Raw genomic sequence first — 21,596 nt, 5'->3', positions numbered from 1 at the left:
GAGACCCAGATTCTCATTGAAATTAATGGAAGTTAGAAGCCTAAATACCTTTGAGGATCTGGGTCAGAAAGGTTAAGTGACTTGACCAGATTAACAAAACAAGTCAGTGGTCGAATAAAGATTAGAACTCAGGAGTTTCTAGCTCCCCATCCTGTGCTCAAACTCCCTACAGCACACTTTCCCTCAAGATATGACTCCATGGGCTGTGTTCTCAATGAATGGCAGTACCAGGACTTGATAGGTTTGCATAACTTTTTATTAATTAAATTGTTTCTATGTTACACCCTCTCCCGGAGATTCTTCCTTTTCAACTAGTTAACCTGACATCACAAATGTAGTCATTTTTAAATATCAGGAATATTTACCTTAGAAAAAAGATTTCAAACATCCTTCTTCAATGACTGATGTACACAGCTCTTCACAGAATGAAGAAAGTAAGTAATTTGATTTGGTTCAGCTATGGCTTTCCCTTGACATCTCTATATGAAATGTGTTTTTAGTTCTCAGGCTTATTTAATTGTCAATTTAGTGATCTGCCTGCAGAATATTATTACTAAACTTCAATGACTGTTTAATAATACATCATTTTACTATATTATTATAAATTAGGTCTAGCTTATCTTCCCTTGCTTAATTGTAGCAATTTATCATGTGTGGGATGTTACATACATTTGCCCATACTATTGTATATTGATCTAAAATGTTTAAAGGTGCTGTCCTGCTAGTCTTTTCTTGATCAGAGATCCTTAAAAATATAATTTTATAACTGCTTTTCCTGCTCTCCATACATATCAATGTATTACAGATTTCTAACTTATTTCACAGTATATGCATACTCTGGGAGCAATGTTCAGTATTGTTTATCTACCTTTTAATACTAGATATATTGAGTCATTTCAAATTACAAGGTTCTGATATAGTCAGTTTTCCATGTAGCTGCATGGTTGAAGGACTACTAGGTGAAATTGTATCTGCTGAGAAATTCCTTATCTCCTATATTAAAAATGAGACACTGGAATACATTATATGAATTATATGAGTGATATTATTAGAAAGTGTATGTGTATTCACATAACGGCCTTGCCAGCAGAGAGACTGGCAGTTCCCTTGGACTTCTTACAGTACCCTTCCGACTACTTTTTTTTAGATCAATATCCAGTTCTTAACCAGACAGATTGCAATATGTCTGTGTTGGCTCATACAATTGAATTGTTCACTACTTCTTTTTAATTGGTGTGCCCCCCAGTAGAAACCTGCTGTGGGGGCTCTAGAAATATTCATAGCCAGACTTTGCCTGGATGAAGAACCAGGTTCCCCATGTTCGGTGTCAGCATCTGTGGTCACTGGCCACCCCTTTGCATTTGGATTATCAAGATCAGGCACCAACCAAGATAATGCCTGTAAGGGCCAAGTAGGATGTTTTCTGAATTCTACATTGGAGGGCTCCTTAAATACATCCAGGTTCTAGAAGCTAAATTTGACTTATTTGGTAAATTACAAAAATTCTGGGGTTTGTGTGCCCAGGAAGCTTAACTCTTCTGCCAGTTCTCCTGTGCTCAAGAATGGTCCTGCCGGTGATTGAGACTTCCCCATAGCATAGGAAAAACCTTGTGGGGTTGGACTACCTTTCCCTAATCCTCATGCCCCTCCCCACCCCCAGTGTTCGGCCCCATCCTGACAGTATTATAGAAGGTGATATCACTTCTCTGGAAGACCCCTATACCCCTATTTTTAAGGCGGTGCCAGGGAAGGCAAACAATTCCTTGAAAAAGGGACAAGGCCAGCTACTTACCTCCAAACGATGGGATAAGTAAGGGACAGATGGGCAGGCAGAGGTACCCCCAGCCACGGTAGACCATGAGAAAACAGAGGCCTGAAGGGTGGGGTGGGGACTGCAGCATATTGAAGAAGCCAGGGCAGAGGAAGGCCTTGGACAGGGAGAAGCTGGGCCGGGGGGTATGTGCAGCTGCAGGAAGTGTTGGGGAGCCTTGAGGAAGGGTTAGAAGGTCTCTAGCTGTGGGAGGGGAGGGAACCCCAGAATGGTGGAGTGGGAAGCTGAGGCTGGGTGGGGGAACCGGACAGCCCATGCGTGAGGAGGAAAGTCCCACCGGTAGCTGAGCGGACAAGATGCAGAGCTGCAATGGTTCCTAGAGAAGCCGGCGGGGGCGCTGCCGCAGACCTGAGAGTAGTTCCAGGAGACGGCCAGAGGCGGCGCTGCTCCGTAGCAGGGGGTGGAATGCGATTAAACAGAGCGGTCTCGTTAGAGCCAAACGTCACCCGCCTCCCCACCAATGGGGTGGGACCACGCCTGCCAGGCGCGGAGGACGCGAGATTTCCGCTCTTTTCCCCTCGAAGGAAGCTTTGTGCTGGCGAGTATTTCCGGGGGAGCCATTACAGGACGGACCCAGCCGGGCGGGTAGCCGGAAGTAGTGCGCTGAAGCACATTGATAGCACTCAGCGGGAGGCTTGGTGGGCAGCAAGCGGCTGGTGCCGGACAGGAGCGGGGCGACTCCTCCGCGAAGATCCCGCGTGAGGCGAGAGGAGCCGTAGCGGGGAGCGACACCCCCCTCGCGCGGTAGTCGCTGACCAACCTCTTCCCCCCCGGCGGAGCGGTGACCCCCTCGCAGCGTATTCGCTTCCCGGCAAGGGGAAGAGCTGAACTTCCTTGTAACGGCTCGCCACAAAGAGGTGACGCACGGAGTGAAGACTTGATCCCCCCACCCCCGCAAGCCCGGCGAGCAGAGGGCGCTGAAACTCCCCTGCTCTGTGGTGGGGAAAGCTGAGCAGCCCCCTGCCTTGAAAGCCTGTGCCTGGAGTTGCGTATGCCCATCCTGCGGTGGGCAGAGCTGGGAACTTGCGTCCCAAGTGACTTGCAGTGCGCAGGAGCTGCTCGTTGCCACTGTAAGATTGCTAGGGAACAGTGGATCCCCTGTCCAAAAAAATTCCGGACTTCGTGTGCAACATGAGTCCAACCATCTCTTACAAGGACAGCAGCCGGCAGCGCCGGCCTGGCAGCTACCACCAGTCCATGGACATGGAGATCAAGCCTCCACCACCAGCTCCGTACATGGATAATCACACTGAGAGACTAGGAGAAGATGACACAGAGGCACTGCTCCAGGAGCATAACTCAGCGTCCTACATGGTGCCCCGGGGATATCGGGCAGAACTGGGTAGTATCCTGCTCCTCCTTTTTCTCTATGTACTACAGGGTATCCCGCTGGGGTTGGCAGGCAGCATCCCACTCATCTTGCAGAGCAAGAATGTCAGCTATAAGGGCCAGGCTTTTTTCAGCTTTGTCTTTTGGCCTTTCAGTCTGAAGCTGCTCTGGGCCCCATTGGTGGATGCAGTCTACTTCAAGAGCTTTGGCCGCCGCAAGTCCTGGCTTGTGCCCACTCAGTACATCCTGGGTTTTTTTATGATGTACCTGTCCACACAGGTAGACTTCCTGTTAGGCGATGTGGAGGGCAAGAGTCCTGATGTGGTGGCCCTCACCGTGACTTTCTTTTTGTTTGAGTTCCTGGCCGCCACACAGGACATTGCTGTGGATGGCTGGGCACTGACTATGTTGTCCCGGGAAAATGTGGGCTATGCTTCCACTTGTAACTCTGTTGGCCAAACAGCTGGTTATTTTTTGGGAAATGTCTTGTTCTTGGCCCTTGAATCTGCCTCTTTTTGTAACAAATATTTGCGGTTTCAACCTCAACCCAAAGGAATTGTTACCCTTTCAGGTATCATTTATACTATATTGAAATTCAAATTCTGATAGTGGTAATGGACTTTGGAACCTTCGATCTCTGTTTGTTTTAAAGGTTTGAATGAATGTTATTCAGGTTGAAAATGACTGTTTAGTCTAGGTAAAATGTGGAGTCTTAATCTAGGTTCCAATGGATAAATGAGTGCAAAGAGGCTGAGAGGGAAGGTCACTACTCCTTAAATTTAGAGGTCATCCTTCTAGCTCAGGTTTAAGGCATGCAGAATGTTTTGGGGAAACTTTGAAGTGTCATTACCTGTGCTTTTATGAGTATAGAGGAATTTCAGTTTTCAGAGCTGTCAAGTCAGCATTACTTTGAATTGTAAAAGTTCATTCTATTTAGATCAAAATAATTTAAGGCAATTTTGAGCCGATCCTCTTCTAGACAAACACAATCTTTTTCTTTCTTATATGATTATAAATCATTTTGCATGAACACTGTTGTTCTTTTTATGGTAACCCCAGAAATATAAATGTTCAGGACTAGATATGCTAAGAATCTTTCAAGTCATATTAGTGGAAACGTAAATAACGATATGTCTATGTATATCTATAAGACTCCTTCCTGCAAAACAGAGTATCCCTGAATCATGACATAACACCCAGTGGTATTGTCAGTCACTAGGTTCTGTGTTTTTTGTTTTTAGGTATATGTAGGTTGTATTTATTATGTATGTTGCCTAGGAATTTCAGAAGTTATTAAAGCATAGATGTTTCGTATGTGCTTTGACAAGCTTGACCATTGGCAACTAAACTTTCCAAGGAAACTTGGAGGTTCCAAATCGGGAACTGTTCCAGGTCACTAATCCAGTGTGGCCATAGTTGGTAGTGAACTGAAACTTTTAACATGGGTTGTCACTCTTCATTTGTCGCTATTTCACAAAAACACCACCACATTTGGCATCCCATATGGCAGCCTCAGCAGAGATGCTAAAGAACCTGAACTCTCCTCTTCCCTCTAGGGGTGGGTTTTCCAGTTAAGAGTTAACAGAGGTTTGTGCTGTCTGTGTTCTGTGGATAAATGGGGGATGTCAGGGTGTCGAACTGGTTCCTTACCCAGGCACTAAAATTCTCATGGTCAGGGCTGGCTTTAGCAAGTGTGGGGCCCGATTCCTGGGGGAGCAGGGCTTGTACTTACCAGGTCAAGTATCAGAGGGGTAGCCGTGTTAGTCTGGATCTGTAAAAGCAGCCAGGAGTCCTGTGGCACCTTATAGACTAACAGACGTTTTGGAGCATGAGCTTTCGTGGGTGAATACCCACTTCGTCAGATGCATCTGTATTGTATTCACCCACGAAAGCTCATGCTCCAAAACATCTGTTAGTCTATAAGGTGCCACAGGACTCCTTGCTGCTTTTACTTACCGGGTGGCACTCCCAGTCTTCAGCAGCACTTCAGATTGCTGACTGGGAGAGCGGGGCTGCGGGGCCACCAAAGACCCGGCGGAGCTGACCGCCGCTGGGGTGAATAAAAAAAAAAATTAAAAAGGCGCCTCGGGCACAGAGCCCGATTCCAGGAAATCGGCGAATCGGCCTAAAGCTGGCCCTGCTCATGGTTATTTATTTATTTATTTAAAGTTCATGAATGCTAATTTATATAGGAAAAATATATATACGTCGTTATCATATAGTGACAGTACTGCTCTGGGTGTTTGCATACATGCCAACAGGCTTGTGTGTACACTTAGCAAATGGAACTACATTTCCATGGTTTGGTGCGCTATCGTTTTCCACCCTGCAGCTTCCTTGTTTCCCCAGTTCTGACACTTTCCTGGCTCCTTCCACCGTGACTTTTTGACAGGTTGTTCTCCTTCCATCAGTTGCTGGGTAAGGTTGTGTGCTCCTGCTTTGCTAAAGAGGTTCAGTTCTGCTCCGCATACCCACATTGTTCAGGTCATCTTAGTTTACATGAACCGTATATTTACAAAAGAGATATGTGACTATTACGGAAGCATTCATAAAGAAAATAACTAAACCTGTTGAACTTGTCCTTGAATGCTAAAGTGGATGATGGTGGGAAAGGCAAGTTACCTGGATACACTTAATCATCAGCTAGGGAAATTTACATTTCTTAATGTTCAATCTCTCATCAAAATAAAATGTACACTAATTTAGGTTTATAAATAACACTTCTTTCATTAGTGTACTTATTTGGAAGTAATCAATGTCTTAAATGTTGGCACTAGCAAGAAACCGTAGTCATTTATTGGTTGGACATAATTTTAATGACAGTAGAATAGAATTCATAAGGATAATTAGATTAATATATTAATTATCATCATGGAATACTGTCACTGAGTGTAATTCATTTATATGCTCTCCTAAATACAGGCTTATTCGCCTTTAAGTGATATTTTTAAAAAGATTTTTCACATTTTGCCCCTCTCTGCATACTGATCAGCAGTGGACATTATGGATGGAAGGATATGTTACTTTTACCAAGTTAAATTTAAGCTTTCCCATCTTAATGAACAGTTCATTGATTTTCGTTTGTTTCTGCATACTTTTCTTAGCTAAACTAATCACTGCAGCTGCTGCAAATTGACAGTATTGACTTGATTAGAAGCAAGTGTATAAAAACAAAGATATTCCTAGATTACAGCTTTGAGCATTATCTCAATCTTAGTAAATTGCTCACTGCAGTAGCAACTCTCTGCCCTGTGGCACCTTTTTGCACTATTACCACAGTGCAGTTTTTGTATGTGCTGTCAAGTTGATATGCATGCACAATGAAAACCTGATGCTTTACATCATATAAAAAGATCATTTGAGGTCCCTATGTTTTTTTTCCTGGAGGAGGAGGAATCTAGGAAGTTGACTGACTAAATCAACAATGCAGGCTTGTCAAACCATATTACCTTTTCTATTTTATTAAAATATTTGAAGCATTATGGAAGCAGCAAATAGGAGAAAACAGTTTGTTATCTTTTTCTCTCCCCTCTTCCCTGGAAATACTAAGATGTGGTAAAGATGTGCTCTAAGTCCTTCATGCTGTGTACTGGCTAGCTATATGCCAGGGGCCTCTCTGGCCCTTGGAGTTGTCAGGAATCAGGAGGACATAAGGGTGGCTTAAGACTGCTTTACCCTTTTCCCTGTCTATCCTACACTTCTGAGAGGCACAGTACAGAATATCATCCTAGGTAAATTAATTTACAGTACTTGATTGGTAACTTTCTGAATTATTAAAACAATCTCTTCCTTTCTTCTAAAACAAAATCTATTAATATAATTCTCCCTCCAATGACAGTGCAAGTATTGTAGGATAGTAACTTTTTAATTGACTGTTTTGTACCATCTTTTATCTGTGGATCTTACACACTTTAAATTTTAAATCCTTGTGATATAGGTAAATATATTCCTCATTTTCTTGGTGTAGAACTGAGGCACAGAGAAGTTATATTGTATATCCTTGAGCTAATGTCAGTGATAGAACCAAGAATGACATTCAGAATTCTCATTTTCCCATTCTATTCTCTAACCACTACACAGTGCTTTTTCCTTTAAGTATTTTGAGATCTTCTGGGATGAAAGGCTGTATATACATTTAAAATTCCTTAAAAGATTATATTTTAATTTCACTTTTACCCCAGACTCTTCTCCCTAACATGCTCACGGAACTAAGAAATATACAAAACATCCCTGTAATGACACCAGTTTGCCATTTTCCCTCCAGGTAAGAGGGAACAAACAATGGCAGATTTAGGAACATTTTATGTCAGTTTTGAGGGTTACATGAGTTTTATTGCTACTCATGACTGGTATGACTTGTAATTCCCATCTACTAAGGTATCTGTGTATATTCTTGAAGAATAAGTCAGTTTCTCATATTGAGCTGCTAATTAACAAAATGTAGACCGTGATATATTTGAATTATGATGCGGCAATTTAATTTCAGATTTCCTATTTTTCTGGGGAGCTGTCTTCTTAATAACTACTACTTTAGTGGCCCTGTTGAAAAAGGAAAACAAGGAAGTAACACCATCAAAAGAAGAAACAAAAGGCATCACTGATACGTACAAACTGCTCTTCTCGATAGTAAAAATGCCAGCGGTTCTTACTTTCTGTGTCCTGATTTTAACAGCAAAAGTGAGTAAATATACTTATGAATAATAATTGATACCACGTGGGCCATGTTTTCAAACTGTATTCACCTTTCATGGCAGAACAGGGAATTTTTTTTTCACTGTTTACGTGTTGCAAATTATCTAAAGTTTGCATAATTCATGTTTTTTAGTAGAGTTGTACAAAAGACTTGCATCTAAACCTCCTGTTTTTAATGTTTTGATATAAATTAGGTACATTGTTTACAATATGTAAAGACATTTTTTTTAAATAGAATTGCAACATGATTTTGTTTGGGGTCTGTGTGAATTTCTGATTGTAGCTCCAGTATATTGGCAAGGCTGTTTCCTCTCATTTGGAATTCTAAAATCTAACATGCAATTTGGAGAATACTTGGGTATTTGCGGGGTCTTTGGAATTCTGTAGCACTGTAGAATTAATTTCTGTGGCAAACAAAATTGTGCAATGTAGGTTTCCATAGTTTTATATGGATCGTCTTCATTGTTACCTGCGTCATTCATATGACTAGGAAATTTGTTGCTGCTTTCAACTTTCTCAGTATGGCTTTGATACAACCATAAGCAGTGTGCAAGTGAAGAGTCCTCCCATGCAGAATTTGCAACAGTATTGGATCTATATTTGGAAGTGAACTATGGGGGGGGAAAAGGCAAATTGAAGTTCATTTTAAGTGCCAAACTGAGTATTAATATTTGGAGAAATGTAATTTTGATAGTCTAGCAAAGTTTGTCATTGGCTTTCAGGTTTTTATTCTCTTTATAACTTACACTGCAGGTTGGCTTCTCAGCAGCAGATGCAGTAACAGGACTTAAATTGGTGGAAGAAGGAGTACCTAAAGAACACTTAGCTCTACTAGCTGTTCCAATCGTACCTTTACAGATAATCTTGCCTCTGATCATCAGCAAATACACAGCAGGTCCGCAGCCACTGAACACATTTTACAAAGCCATGCCTTTTAGGTAAAAAAGTAGATGATAGAAGATTTTTACTTTCCATGTTTATACAATGTATTTGAATTGTATAGTCTGAATAAATAAAAATAATGTGAAGGCTGTACTTTTCAAACATACAGACATAAAGAAATAGGCAAGTTAAGATTCTCATAGTAAACTTGCCCACATCTCAGGGCCCAATTTTTCCCTCCAATACATCTGCAATTTCTATTGAAGCCAGTTAGTGTTGGGCATGTATATTTGAAAGCAGAATTGTGCTTCTTTTGCTTTAAGCAAAGATGTACATCTGACAGTACAGTGTGATATTCTTCCACTCTTACTCAAGTAGTACCTTACTCTGCAATTAGTTTCACTAAAGTCAGTGGCTGTATTTGTATAGCAAGGTACTTCTCAGTGTAAGGATGGCAAAATCTTGCCCATAACTAGTAATCCAAAATATTTCATCTGCTAAATCCTACTTGATATACTCATGCTAGTAATCCCATATACCTCATTGGGTTCAGTTGTGAGAATAAGGGAAACGATTGTCAGCCTGTTTATGCAATATAGGTGCATCAAGGATGAGAAACTCAACATTTGCATTTTATGTCTCTTAAATGTCTAAAATGTCACACTGTAGTCTAGTTGTTAATACCTTTTTACATTTTAGAAAAAGGGAATTAGATTCTGCTGATTTCGCTGTGTACGTCCATGGTTGCAGCACTGTCAAACAAATGGAACTCCACAGTGATACAGCACAAACCCTATCTATGCAACTGATATCAATATTGTGTATTGTGCACTAATTTGATAAATAGCAAAATTTCAATTTTCTGCATATAAAATTCAGCCATTTTTTCAGGAGATATATAATGTACAAAAGTCTTACTCTTTTTTTCCCTGCAGTTTAAAAAAGATGTCTCTCTTGCTCTTTAATAACTCAAAAGTGAGTAAATAGTGTTTGCTCCAAATTTAAAAAAACAGACAGACCCTTAGCTGAGTCGTGTGGTTGTTTTCACCCAAAAGAGAACTTTTCTGAAAGTAATGAGCATTTGAAAATGGAGAGGGTTATTTCTGGAGACTTTCCATAACCTTAGCTATACCATCCACTGCCAAGCGAAACTAGCTTAGTATGATATGTTTACAACTTCAGTTGCTTTTATTTATGTGTGTACTAACTGTTTTTAAATTCATTTGAATACACACAAACATGTGTGTGTGTATTCAAATTAATTTTTAAAAACAGTTTGTGTCTATCTTAATCATTTTAGGTATATATTTTTTTACTATAAACTTTCAGATAAATTGATTCACATCACTATTTTAAAAAGCATCTTTGCTCACACATGAATGCTGTAGGTTTTGCAAGATATGCAGTGATTCATGCCCACATATTTAAATTAAGAAGCTAGAATTAAAGTCTGTTCCCTTTTGTTACAGGTTACTGATAGGCTTGGAATTTGCTCTTTTGGTTTGGTGGACTCCTAAAGTACAACATGAAGGAGGATTTCCTATCTATTACTATATTGTGGTGTTGCTGAGTTATGCTTTACATCAGGTAACAAGTTGCTACATTTTGTTGTCATAAAGATAGTCCATTCATGCCCCCCGCAGAAAAATTCTATCTTTATAACTCAGTCTGTTGTAAAAATATAATTAACTGGCTTTGTCCTCATCTTAATTATACTGGCACTCGTATAATGGGAGATTGAAATAAAGTTATACAATGGAGTTAACTAATAAATAGGATTATGAGATGGAGTAAACTGAATAACCAAACCCATACAGTAGAACAGATCAGTCAGCCCGGTTATAGGATTTCTCTTTGCTCTAGTGTGGTGAATCAAAGATTTTCTGCCACACTTCTATTCGCTGGATCAGCTTTTTTCCTCCAGAAATTATTTTTTTGAAAGTGAGCTAAAGAAACCCATTTGAATGGGAGTCAGGGGAACCATTTGCCTTTGAGTCTGACCAACATGATGATCACATAGTTCCAAAAAAAGTACACAGAAATTAATGTGAGATCCCTGCCCTAAAAAGCTTATAAAGTTGCATTTTATTGACTGACTGTTAGGAATAGCACAATGGGTTGAATACAAAGCCTGTTGAGTTCAGTGTGCTTTGAAACGGGGCCAGTGTTTGTGAACTCTCTTTGAAATAATCTGATTAACAACCCTGTATTTATTAAAGCATATTCAATTTGATCTATCATACCTGAAATCTATTTCAGATAATTCCAAAATATCTGAGGCTGGGTCTACATATGTCTGAGCTAAAGCAAATAGCAAGATTTCCTCCTGTTGTTGAATGCAGACAAATCCTGACCGCAAAGTAACTTTTGTAGTGATTAACTGTACAGATATCTAGAAGAAGAACTGCAATAACATAAAATAAATGTTTGTGTATTTCAAGTAATTTGTTTTTAGATTAAAAATAATTGAATAAATTTTATTATTTTCCCCCCATCAGATTACATTGTACAGCATGTATGTTGCTATAATGGCTTTCAATGCCAAAGTTAGTGATCCATTGATTGGAGGAACATATATGACACTTCTAAATACTGTGTCGAATCTGGGAGGAAACTGGCCCGCCACGGTAGCTCTTTGGCTTGTTGATCCACTTACAGTGAAAGAGTGTATAGGTGCACAGGAACAGAGTTGCGGAACTACAGCTGCTGCAGAAGTAAGTTTGGAAGGTGTGATGGTCTCCACTCTGATGTTGTCTAAATATTATAATAATGGTTTCTCTTATTGTGTCTTACACATTCAAAGGCCTTCAAAATGTCTCAGAGAATCATAGAAGATGAGGGTTGGAAGAGACCTCAGGAGGTCATCTAGTCCAACACCCTGCTCAAGGCAGGACAAACACCGACTAAATCATCCCAGCCAGGGCTTTGTCCAGCTTGGCCTTAAAAACCTCTAAGGATGGAGATTCCACCACCTCCCTAGGTAACCCATTCCAGTGCTTCACCATCCTCCTAGTGAAATAGTGTTTCCTAATATCCAACTTAAACCTCCCCCACCATTTCTCCTTGTTCTATCATTTGCCACCACTGAGAACAGCCTAGCTCCATCCTCTTTGGAACCCCCCCTTCAGGTAGTTGAAGGTTGCTATCAAATCCCCCCTTACCCTTCTGCAGACTACATAAGCTCAGTTCCCTCAGCCTCTCCTCAAGTCATGCCCCAGACCTCTAATCCTTTCCATTGCCCTCTGCTGGACTCACTCCAATTTGCCTGCATCCTTTCTGTAATGGGGGGCCCCCCAAAACTGGACGCAATACTCCAGATGTGGCCTCACCAGTGCTGAACAGAGGGGAATAATCACTTTCCTCAATCTGCTGGCTCCTACTAATGCAGCCCAATATGCCGTTAGCCTTCTTGGCAACAAGTGCACGCTGCTGACTCATATCCAGCTTCTCATTCACTGTAATCCCCAGGTCCTTTCCTGCAGAGCTGCTGCTTAGCCAGTAGTCTGTAGCGATGTATGAGATTCTTCCGTCCTAAGTGCAGGATTCTGCACTTATCCTTGTTGAACCTCATCAATTTCTTTTGGCCCAATCCTCCAATTTGTCTAGGTCACTCTGGACCCTTTCCCTACCCATGTCCAGTTGCTTTTTATATTAAACGTCCACTAATATGAAGTTTTTTTTTCCTACTGAATCTACTGTTCAGTTATTAAACACACACACATGGTCCTGTTGGAAAACTAAATCTTCAGAATGTTTACTTTTTTCTTTATAGGTGTGGGGGAGGGGGACAAGACTTCTCAGGGATGCGGTGAAGGACTGGATTAATAGCAGGAGTAGAGAGGATGTGGTTGCATCCCTCAAGCTTGGATGGACCAGGATTTTTTACAGTTTGGAATGTTGTGATTAGGTGCTTTTTATTTATTTTTTTTGGCAGGATATTTCTCCTCCTCCTTCCCCCCCCACCCCATATTTCTTTTCCCATTTTTTCCTCCTCAGTGGGTTTTCTGTTCTGTCACCTTCTGATTCTTTCTAATTGGCCTTTTTCCTTACTCCCTCATTTTCGAACATCCCTTCTTCCTGACCATATGATGTTTCACTGCTTCTAGAACAGTGAAACTGGCTCCAGTCCCACTCTGTCTAATGCTCTCATGGATGTTCTGTAGAATAGAACGCGCTGTGCTACTGCACACAGAGTAGAGCAAAACAGCACAAGCACAACTTAAAGAAATTTGAGGAAATGAGAACTTCAAATTCATGTCTTTGCTGAAGCAAGAAATAACTGGCATCTTATAACTCACTTTAGTCAAGCCTCTTGGTATTTTAGCTCATGGCTCAAACTTCACCACAGAATGCTCTTATGTGTTTAGAATACTGTTTGGGCTGTAGAAGCACACCGATTGCACAAAGCATTCTAGGGATATAAATACTGGATCCAAAGAATAGGTATGGAGCAAAGCAGGATTTCTTTGAACCAGAGCAACTCTCCATTCTGGAAAAAATTGATTCCAGCTCTGAGAAATCTGAGATTCCTGGGTATACCTCTCTTCATTCTTGTTATTAATTAGATCTCCTATCCTCTTGCCTTCCTCCCTGAAGTAGGTGAGTGAATCTCTTCCTCCTCCAGTCTGTTTCCATGTCTCCCCCATTTGTATTGCTTCCTTTTGCTTCCCTGACCACATGTTGCTAGTCTGGACAGCACTTCAGAGAAGGGAGCTTGCTTTCAGTACTTGCTCATTTCTGTTAAATGCATAGTGACTGCACTGAATTTGCTCTATAAACCCTTTTTGGGGGAGGGAGAGAAGTGTTTTTTAAAAGGTATAAGGAAACATGCCCAATATGTGCTCCATAGGCATAGCCATAGATACCAATAATAGTTGTAGACAAAATGAATACATAATGTCTGCAGACAATATAATGAGAGGTCTGTAATACGGTATAGTGCAAGAGTTTGACTTCTAAAAATGAGTCTAGGCTTCTGAAATATGAACTTTTTTCCATGGGCTTTGGAATACTGATTGCAATTTTTCGATCTATGCAATGCACGAGCTGGGCATAGCGGTTTTTGATGGGTTTTTTTTGATTACCAAATTGATCCCCAAGACCCATATGCCCCCATCGTCAAAAGCACGTGGGGAGAGAAGGTAATTTTAATAAACTCTGCAGGGTTGTTGACCCTCGAAGAGGAGGGCGTCAATAATGAAGTGGAATCCAAAGATCTGTGGGTAATGAAGCCCCCAGCTGAGAAGATCATAGTTGTTACTCATGGTTAGCTCACTGCCCCATAAAGAGGGATTCTCTGACTAAGGTTTCCCCTCTGTGTTCCTCATACTTATGTTCACATTGAATGCTAGCCTATGGCTGCCCTCTGTGACCGTATTCTGAGGAGGGAACACCGATAACTCTGGCAGTTGCTGCTGCTGGCAGCAGCACTGACTCTGCATGAGTCTTGGTGTAGATAGTTTATTGTATTGGGAAGGATGTACCTTTTTGTGTGGCTCATCTTCTTGTCCTGATTCCACTGTTTTCCTTCTTGGCCAAGAAACTAATGGGTGTGTTTTTTGTTTTTTTTTTTGTTTGGTGGGGGAGAGGGTATATGGAAGGGGAAAAGGCAACTATGAAGGGTGGCATAATTGGGCATCTAAAATGTGTGCTTATATAAAATATAGTTAGATAACAGCAAAAGTCCTTTATCTATTTGAATGCTAAGCACTTGTCTCGCTGTAAAGAAATACTAGGCAAATGTTTCAATTGGTTAATAAATATGCTTGTTTCTCTCACAGCTCTGTACAAAACTTGGTGGCTCTTGTGTTACGACCCTGGATGGTTATTATGTAGAATCCATAATATGCGTTGCTCTGGGATTTGTCTGGTGGTATCTTCTTGGACCAAAACTTAAAAAGCTGCAAGATGAAGGACAATCTTCGTGGAAATGCAAGAGGACCAATTGATGTAATTCAAATACTGGATGGAACTAGCAAGTTGTTAGAGCTTAGTTTTAGTGCAGAGACATTTCATACTCATTAAACAGGAATATACATATTTTTAAAATGCCAAATGGTTGGGAAAACTAAGACCACTAAAAGTGGCATTTGTGTATGCAGTACCATTTGCTCTATGTGAAAATCTAGTTAAAGTCAGAAAAGTGATTCTCAAAAATGGCAAGTTTGTACTACACATTTATGTCCTCTAGCTTCAGAGTCATGGCTGCCTTTATCTGTTTAGACAAGCAACACGTAAATTGCAGTGCAGTAGCTATAGATGAGCAAACTGTTCCACATGTATATATCAAAATCAGCATTTTCAGCTAAGTTTTGTTCCCTTTTTTTAAAAAAGTAAGTTAAGCAGAAACAATTTTGACTTGATCAATTAACAAGTTGGCCTTGGGAGTGCTGTCATTTAAAAGAATATTTAATTTGTAAACTAAGCATATATAAAATAGCAGTGATTGAGGAAGAATAAATGTAGAACAAACGTGTCATTTTCTTATCACTTTCCTGACCACAACCACACTTCAATGGATGAAACAGTGTGTTTAAAAGCCTCTTTTAAATGTATTTTCTGGCTTTTATAAGCTTTAAAGATTTATAAGAAACAAAATATTTTTTATAGATTCGAAAGGTACGGTTTTTAATTTATTATCTCCTTGTTTCAAGGCACTTTGTTTCAAAAAGTAGAAGAGGGTTTTGTTTTTTTTTGTTTTTTTTGCAGTAAAACTAGCATGAGGTGGGATTTATGTGATGAGTGCTGCACAGTGCCCTTAGTAATCCTTGAGTGTTGAAGGGTCAGATCGAGTGTTGAAGCTTTTGTGTGTTAAAGGCTAAGCTTCAAAATAATAAAAGCTGGCATAATCCTTAGTGGGTTCTGTTTGCATTTGTGAGGGAGAAATGTGACTGGCTGTGTAGTTCTTGTATTATGTGAGAATTGGAACATACAGATTTAAAAAATGAGTGAGAAGTCATAAACCTGTATAGCCTAAAGAGAGAGATGAACAAAAGACATTCAGTGCCTTTGAAAGATGTAGTGTGTGGTGACAATAAAATTGCTCATAATATATCACATTAACTGGTTAAGAAATAGGTTGTAACTAATTGTACCAAACACGATATGTTGCATCATCTACAACAATTCCTTCAAAAACTCATAAACTGGTACTTTCTAATTGAGATTTGCTTGCTACATTCATTATCAGCAGATGAATTAGCTTCTTGAGTGCCTTAGTGACGCACACCAAGCTGTGTATCCAGTGAAAAGGCACTGTGTATTTTGTTGGATGTATGTTATACATCATTACTTCAACTGAATAATATTAAAAATACCTTTTTAAAGATGACAGGTTAATATCCGATTCTTTATAATACTCAATTAAATATCAGATGTTCCATCTGTCTTTTGTGCTTTTAATATTTTTAAAGGAACCACTTTTTTTCTGACATAAATTAACATTAATTCTTGATTCCTAATTGAATTAGCATTAAACATAATGGTAGGGTTTTTATTCAGGTCTGGAGAGTAAAAGATTATTGGTAACAGTTGGGAGAGAAGGGTGGGTGGGTTAGTTGGTTTGTTTGAGTACCAAAGATTGCTCCCCAACCTCCCCCCACTTCCCTTGCCGTCCTCGCCCACAATTTAAAAAAATGCAAGCTTGCATTTGGCTGGATGTCATCAGAGAACACAGAAGCGCAGAACTGAGACATAGCTGGAGTTATGAACTTCAGTTTCCTCTTGCTGCAGTGTGTTGGTTCAGTTTAGCAACAGCATATTATCTGTACAGTATCTTAATTCTCTTAAAATAACTGATTAAGAAATCAAGCCTACTGACTTAAATATGCAAGCACAGCTCTCGCATGAAATATTTTCATTTTCCAAAATCTTTACGATAAAGCTTAAATTATTTGGGTTAATTTCAATCCATGGCTGTCTGCTGGATAAGTGCAAACAGAACATACTGCCAGCTTTAGTAGCATAGAAAAGCAGTTGTCAGTTTTCAGCCATGACCAAAAGTCCTCTAATGGCTTGAATATGGCTTTTACTTTTTGCCTGTTTTTACAAAAACGTATGGACTGCAGAATATATATAACTAAATGCAGACATTTTTCCAGTTGGCCCTCCTTTTGCAATTCTGTATTAATGTTTTTACATGTGCCAAGGTGATTCTTATTAATAAAATATTTTGTATTTGAAGTAGCTTAATCATCAGAGAAACTTTGCAATTTCTAAATAAAACCTAAAACCAAAATCAATAGTAAAACAAAGTAATGTATTTGAAATGTACTTTCTTTAGGTAAAAGACATAGTTTAATTACTACTTGCAATGTCTGGTCTGTCAAATGAAGGAATATCTTCTGCTGTATTTTAACATAGCTTAAATTGGAAATGCTGCAGTTATAACGTTTGAGTGGCAGATTGCTAAATGATCCTGTTAACCATACATGTTCTCTCTCTCATAAAGAGGAATAAATTGTTGTTTTGTAGGGGAGGAATTAACATCTAAAATATGTAACACCAGATCAGAGATGCTAAAAACAGTAGCTACATTTTATTAAGATCTAGACGTGCACAGATTTCAACTGGCATGATGAGAAAACTTATTACTTAATGTTTAAATGGGAAATTGGGGAGAGTGCTATTATGCGGAAACATTGCATAATGTAAATGGGTAAATATATTGCCTCTTAGTCAATAGATGTTTTATGGCACCAAGTAAATAAACTTTTTTTTCCACAGCACACCTAGGGAGCAGAATGATTAGTGATCTTTGGACATGGGCACATCTAGCTCATTAGTCTGAATCTAGTTCTGGATTGCAGTGATCAAAAGTCATTATCATTTGTCATCTATAATAAGGATCTCAGCCAAATAAGTTCATGTTCTCAGACCCTTTCTTAGTAGGTAGTTGGTCTTGTCATAAATATCAAGCACTCTTGTTTGGCAATCACAGCAAAGAGCTGAAGGATTGATGGGCCATGTAAACTGAAGTTATCTGCTTTGTTTCTAGATATCTCTCCAGAACAGAGCTGAGGTGCATTGGTTGGGCAGTGTGGGAATGTTCTTGTATCTATTTTGTAAAGAGATTTTTTTTTTAATTATTCTAATGCTGTCAGTCCAATACCCTTTGACAAGCATTTAAACTTTTTCCCCTTTTTTTAAATTAACAATTAGTGTTTCAAGTTGCTTAGAAATACCTTTATTCTTAACTAGAACTCAAGTAGATTAGCCTATTACCAACTTTTGTGACGTACCAATAATAGCGAGCTTTCTGCAAAGTTGTAATATTTCATTCTAGTTTTTGTGAAATTACATTGAAAGCTACCTGAAAACAAACAACCCCAGTGATCAGAAATAAATAAATATTTAAAATAAGTTATAAATATATAACTGACGTGATAAAGGATGGTGTAGAGATCTCAAGTCTTGATAAAACAGAACAGGGAGATGTTAGACTGGGGTTTCTCAATTTTTATGAACCAGCCTCCCTCCCTTGCCTCAACTTTTTTTAATATTGAAGCCTTGAATCACAAAATGGGATTTGCTAATATAATCAGGATGGAACTGGAGCTATTAATATATTGATTCTAATAAAGGAGATGCCACTTTACATAAATCAGACAGCAAGATCAACAGACTAATTTGTGCATAGGCTAGGAAACCTTTTAAAAGCATGAACCTTAATACCCACAAAGTTGTCATGGCAATATTTGTTCAGCATTGAAGAGTGCTATTGGGCACTGCAACCCTGTGTACCAAGTCACAATGTGACTTATTCAAATGTGGCCCCCAGATGACCCTCTGTTACGATGGAGGGGTGGCCAACCTGAATTTAAGTGGCTGAGACCATGTGTGTCAGGTTACAATGTTGCTCACTCATGCCACTCATTCAGATTTGGCCTAGCCCTCCATGATTGAGGGGTGGCCAAGCCAAATTTGAGTGAGTGACACTGTGAATGAGTAAGGTTTGCTGCTGCCCCCCCCCCCCCATGTTGAGAACTGCTATTACACAGTCTATGTAACAGAATGTATCTTATTGCATTAATCCAACAGACTTCTTAGGATTCAACCCTGCAAGGTGCTGAGCACCTTCAACTCCCATTTGAGGACTGTAGGAGTTGAGGGTTTGCAGCATCTTGCAGGAGTACTCAGAATCTTGCAGGACCAGTCAGAGTACTTAACATAACCATTTTTGCACATTATCTAAAGCTATGGCAAAGAGATGCTTTGAAGGCTGTCTGTATATGGTTGGGTGTGTGATACTTTATAATTTATTAAATATTGTTCTGATATAAATCACTACCTTGTAATTCTATCATAAAAAATCCAGGCTTAGAGGATTTATATTTTGTGAACTCAACTTGATTCTTTTTTTCCCTACTACAAGTTAATTGAAATGTTGTAAAATGTTCAAACTTAATACAAATTTCAAAGAACACTTTTTCCAGTGAAAATCCTATAATATACGGTAACTTCTAGTTCATGTTACTAGATCTACAAGGCTGAAATCTGTTGTGTGAAACATTTTAAGTTTGAACCTTCTACATAACCTTCTACATAGCATTAAAAGGTTCTTGATACAGGAACACGGACACTCTTTTTATTGTTGCCTTGGTTTGTAAGTTTGACTGAACTCTGTACTGTATCTGAAATGTCATGACCATATTGGTATTGTCTAATGTACTGCTTTTTTCTGAAGAAGCCTAAAACTGGTAATTTGAGATAAAGAACTGTAAGATACAAAAGTGGACCATTGGTATGTTATGATTACTTCTGTAGTGTTCACACAATTCTTAATGAAAGCTGGTAGAATGTACTGCATAAATGAACCTCCTTCAAATTTAGCACTGAGGAGATGCAATTTCAGCAGTTGGCTGATATCCAGGAACTCTGGTTAAGAATGAATTTATTATGAAATTCAGTTACTGTTGAACTATTATTGAGAAAACAATAAAATAGTATGTGTATACTGAAATATTTCAAAAAACATTGCTTTTCTATTAAGTGTACTGTCCTGGAGATGCATGTTGTTAAATGGGGAGATTTAAAGTTCCATGTAGTCTCCTTACGATACAAGAGAAATAAAACACACTACCATTTGAAATTATTGTTTAAAGTAAATTAAAGTGAATATTAATCTTGTTAAACTGGAACAAAACTACAGTGGAACCATAACTAAGATGCTCAAGGACTATTACAAATGGCTGATTTTATTTAAAGTTATCTCCAAATCAATTTTGCTAAAATGGAAAAAGTAATATTTTTGTTTGTTTATAATGCTGTAGCTATGTTGATCCCAGGATATGAGAGAGACAAGGTGGATGAGGTAATATCTTTTCCTAGGTCAGCTTCTGCTGGTGGAAGGGATGAGCTTTTGAGTGTCAAGAGTTCTTCAACCTGAGGAAGAGTCCTGTGAAACTTGAAAGCTTCTCCCTTCCACCAACAGAAGTTGGTCCAGGAAAAGATATATATTACCTCGCCTACCTTGTGTCTCCGAGTTTATGATGTCTGTTCTGGGACTCTTAAAACTGTTCACTTATTAAAGTGTGACAAGACACCAGATGGTTACTTCCTTGCTCATCATTAAAATACTGAATTTTGGGGAACTTTAGACTGGAAGATCTTTTGGACTTATTTCAATAATGTGATGCTACAATTTCAATGGTGTTTTTTTTTTTAATTTTGTGGATTTCACTTTGTTTTGCAATGAAAGCATTTCTTGAAATACTTTTTTTTGTTTTGTAAATAAAGGATAGTTAAATACAATACCAGTTACCACCATGTATGTACACCACTGAATAGTAGAAATTGGTAGTACAAATGCACTTGTATTACATACAGCATTTGTTGTGTGGTCTTTCTAAGACCCTATGTCTCCCAATTGGCAGAAAAGATTTTGGCAATCTCTCTGAGCTTCAAATTATTCCTAAAAGGATTTTGGTTCTACTTCTCTTCCCCTAACTTGTGGATGGGTGGAGAAAATTAAAGGACTTACTTACAATGATGTTAATCAAGATTAACTTTGAAATCAATGAAATTGCAGTGTTGTAAAAACATTGTGAGAATAATAAGCCTGAGCTTCTAAATGTTCTGTAGCATTGTGATTGGGGAGCAGCTCCTGTCTAGTACATACCTATATTATTAGATTGGTCTTTCCCAGTTGGTGGGTAGATTCTACTCTTTATACTATTACTCTAAACGAGTGGGTCTCAGCCTTTTCAGACTACTGTACCCCTTTCAGGAGCCTGATTTCTCGTGTACCCCAAGTTTCATCTCACTTAAAATCCACTTGCTTACAAAATCAGACATCAAAATTCAAAAGTGCCACAGCACGCTATTATTGAAAAATTGCTTACTTTCTCATTTTGTCTATATGAAATTTTTAATTTGTACTGGCTTCACGAATGCTCTTATTTAGCCTATTGTAAAACTAGGCAAATATCTAAATGAGTTGATGTACCCCCTAGAAGACCTCTGTGTACCCCCAGCTGAGAACCACTGCTCTAAAACACACTCTTCATAGCTCTTCTAAAAGCAAAGCTATAGCTTTTAAAGATGACCTGAGATGGAAGAAAGTGGTTTTGTGCCCCTTTTCCTTTTCGTTGCTTTATCCTGTATATAGGTCTGAGGTATTTTTAAAGCTCTTTTTCTCCTGCTCGTTTACCATAGAAATATCAAGAGCATAAATTTTTCCCTAGTTTTATGGAGTTGTTCTTGGACCAGAGAAGTGGAGTGGGAGTTTTCTGTGCTTAATTGACAAAGGTGGGTGCTGGTAGCTGGGTGGGTGGAATCTCTAACAAAGTAATCTTTCAACAGTTTGTCCAGTGTTTGAGTTAAATAAGCACTAACAAAAAACAAATAGGATATATAATATATT

General features: G+C 39.1%; 1 protein-coding gene across 1 annotated transcript; it reads left to right on the top strand.

Annotated features, from left to right (window-relative positions):
* The first annotated feature begins 2,394 nt into the window (after window positions 1–2,394).
* On the top strand, window positions 2,395–20,330 carry SLC33A1 (solute carrier family 33 member 1). Its single transcript, XM_050965958.1, has 6 exons — window positions 2,395–3,731; window positions 7,647–7,837; window positions 8,606–8,790; window positions 10,204–10,321; window positions 11,233–11,448; window positions 14,515–20,330. The coding sequence occupies exons 1-6, from the start codon at window positions 2,963–2,965 to the stop codon at window positions 14,680–14,682; spliced, it is 1,647 nt and encodes a 548-aa protein (XP_050821915.1). The 5' UTR covers window positions 2,395–2,962; the 3' UTR covers window positions 14,683–20,330.
* Window positions 20,331–21,596: the final 1,266 nt, after the last annotated feature.

This window comes from Gopherus flavomarginatus, chromosome 8 (genome assembly GCF_025201925.1).
Source record: "Gopherus flavomarginatus isolate rGopFla2 chromosome 8, rGopFla2.mat.asm, whole genome shotgun sequence".
Taxonomy (NCBI): Eukaryota; Metazoa; Chordata; order Testudines; family Testudinidae; genus Gopherus; species Gopherus flavomarginatus.
This window is presented reverse-complemented; position numbering and strand designations above follow the sequence as displayed.

Bases quoted from the DNA above. Each gene is read 5' to 3' on its own strand.
- SLC33A1 (XM_050965958.1), top strand. From the start codon at position 2,963: ATGAGTCCAACCATCTCTTACAAGGACAGCAGCCGGCAGCGCCGGCCT. The intron at 7,838-8,605 runs GTGAGTAAATAT...CTTACACTGCAG, and splicing joins TCCTGATTTTAACAGCAAAA to GTTGGCTTCTCAGCAGCAGA. The intron at 11,449-14,514 runs GTAAGTTTGGAA...TTTCTCTCACAG, and splicing joins GAACTACAGCTGCTGCAGAA to CTCTGTACAAAACTTGGTGG.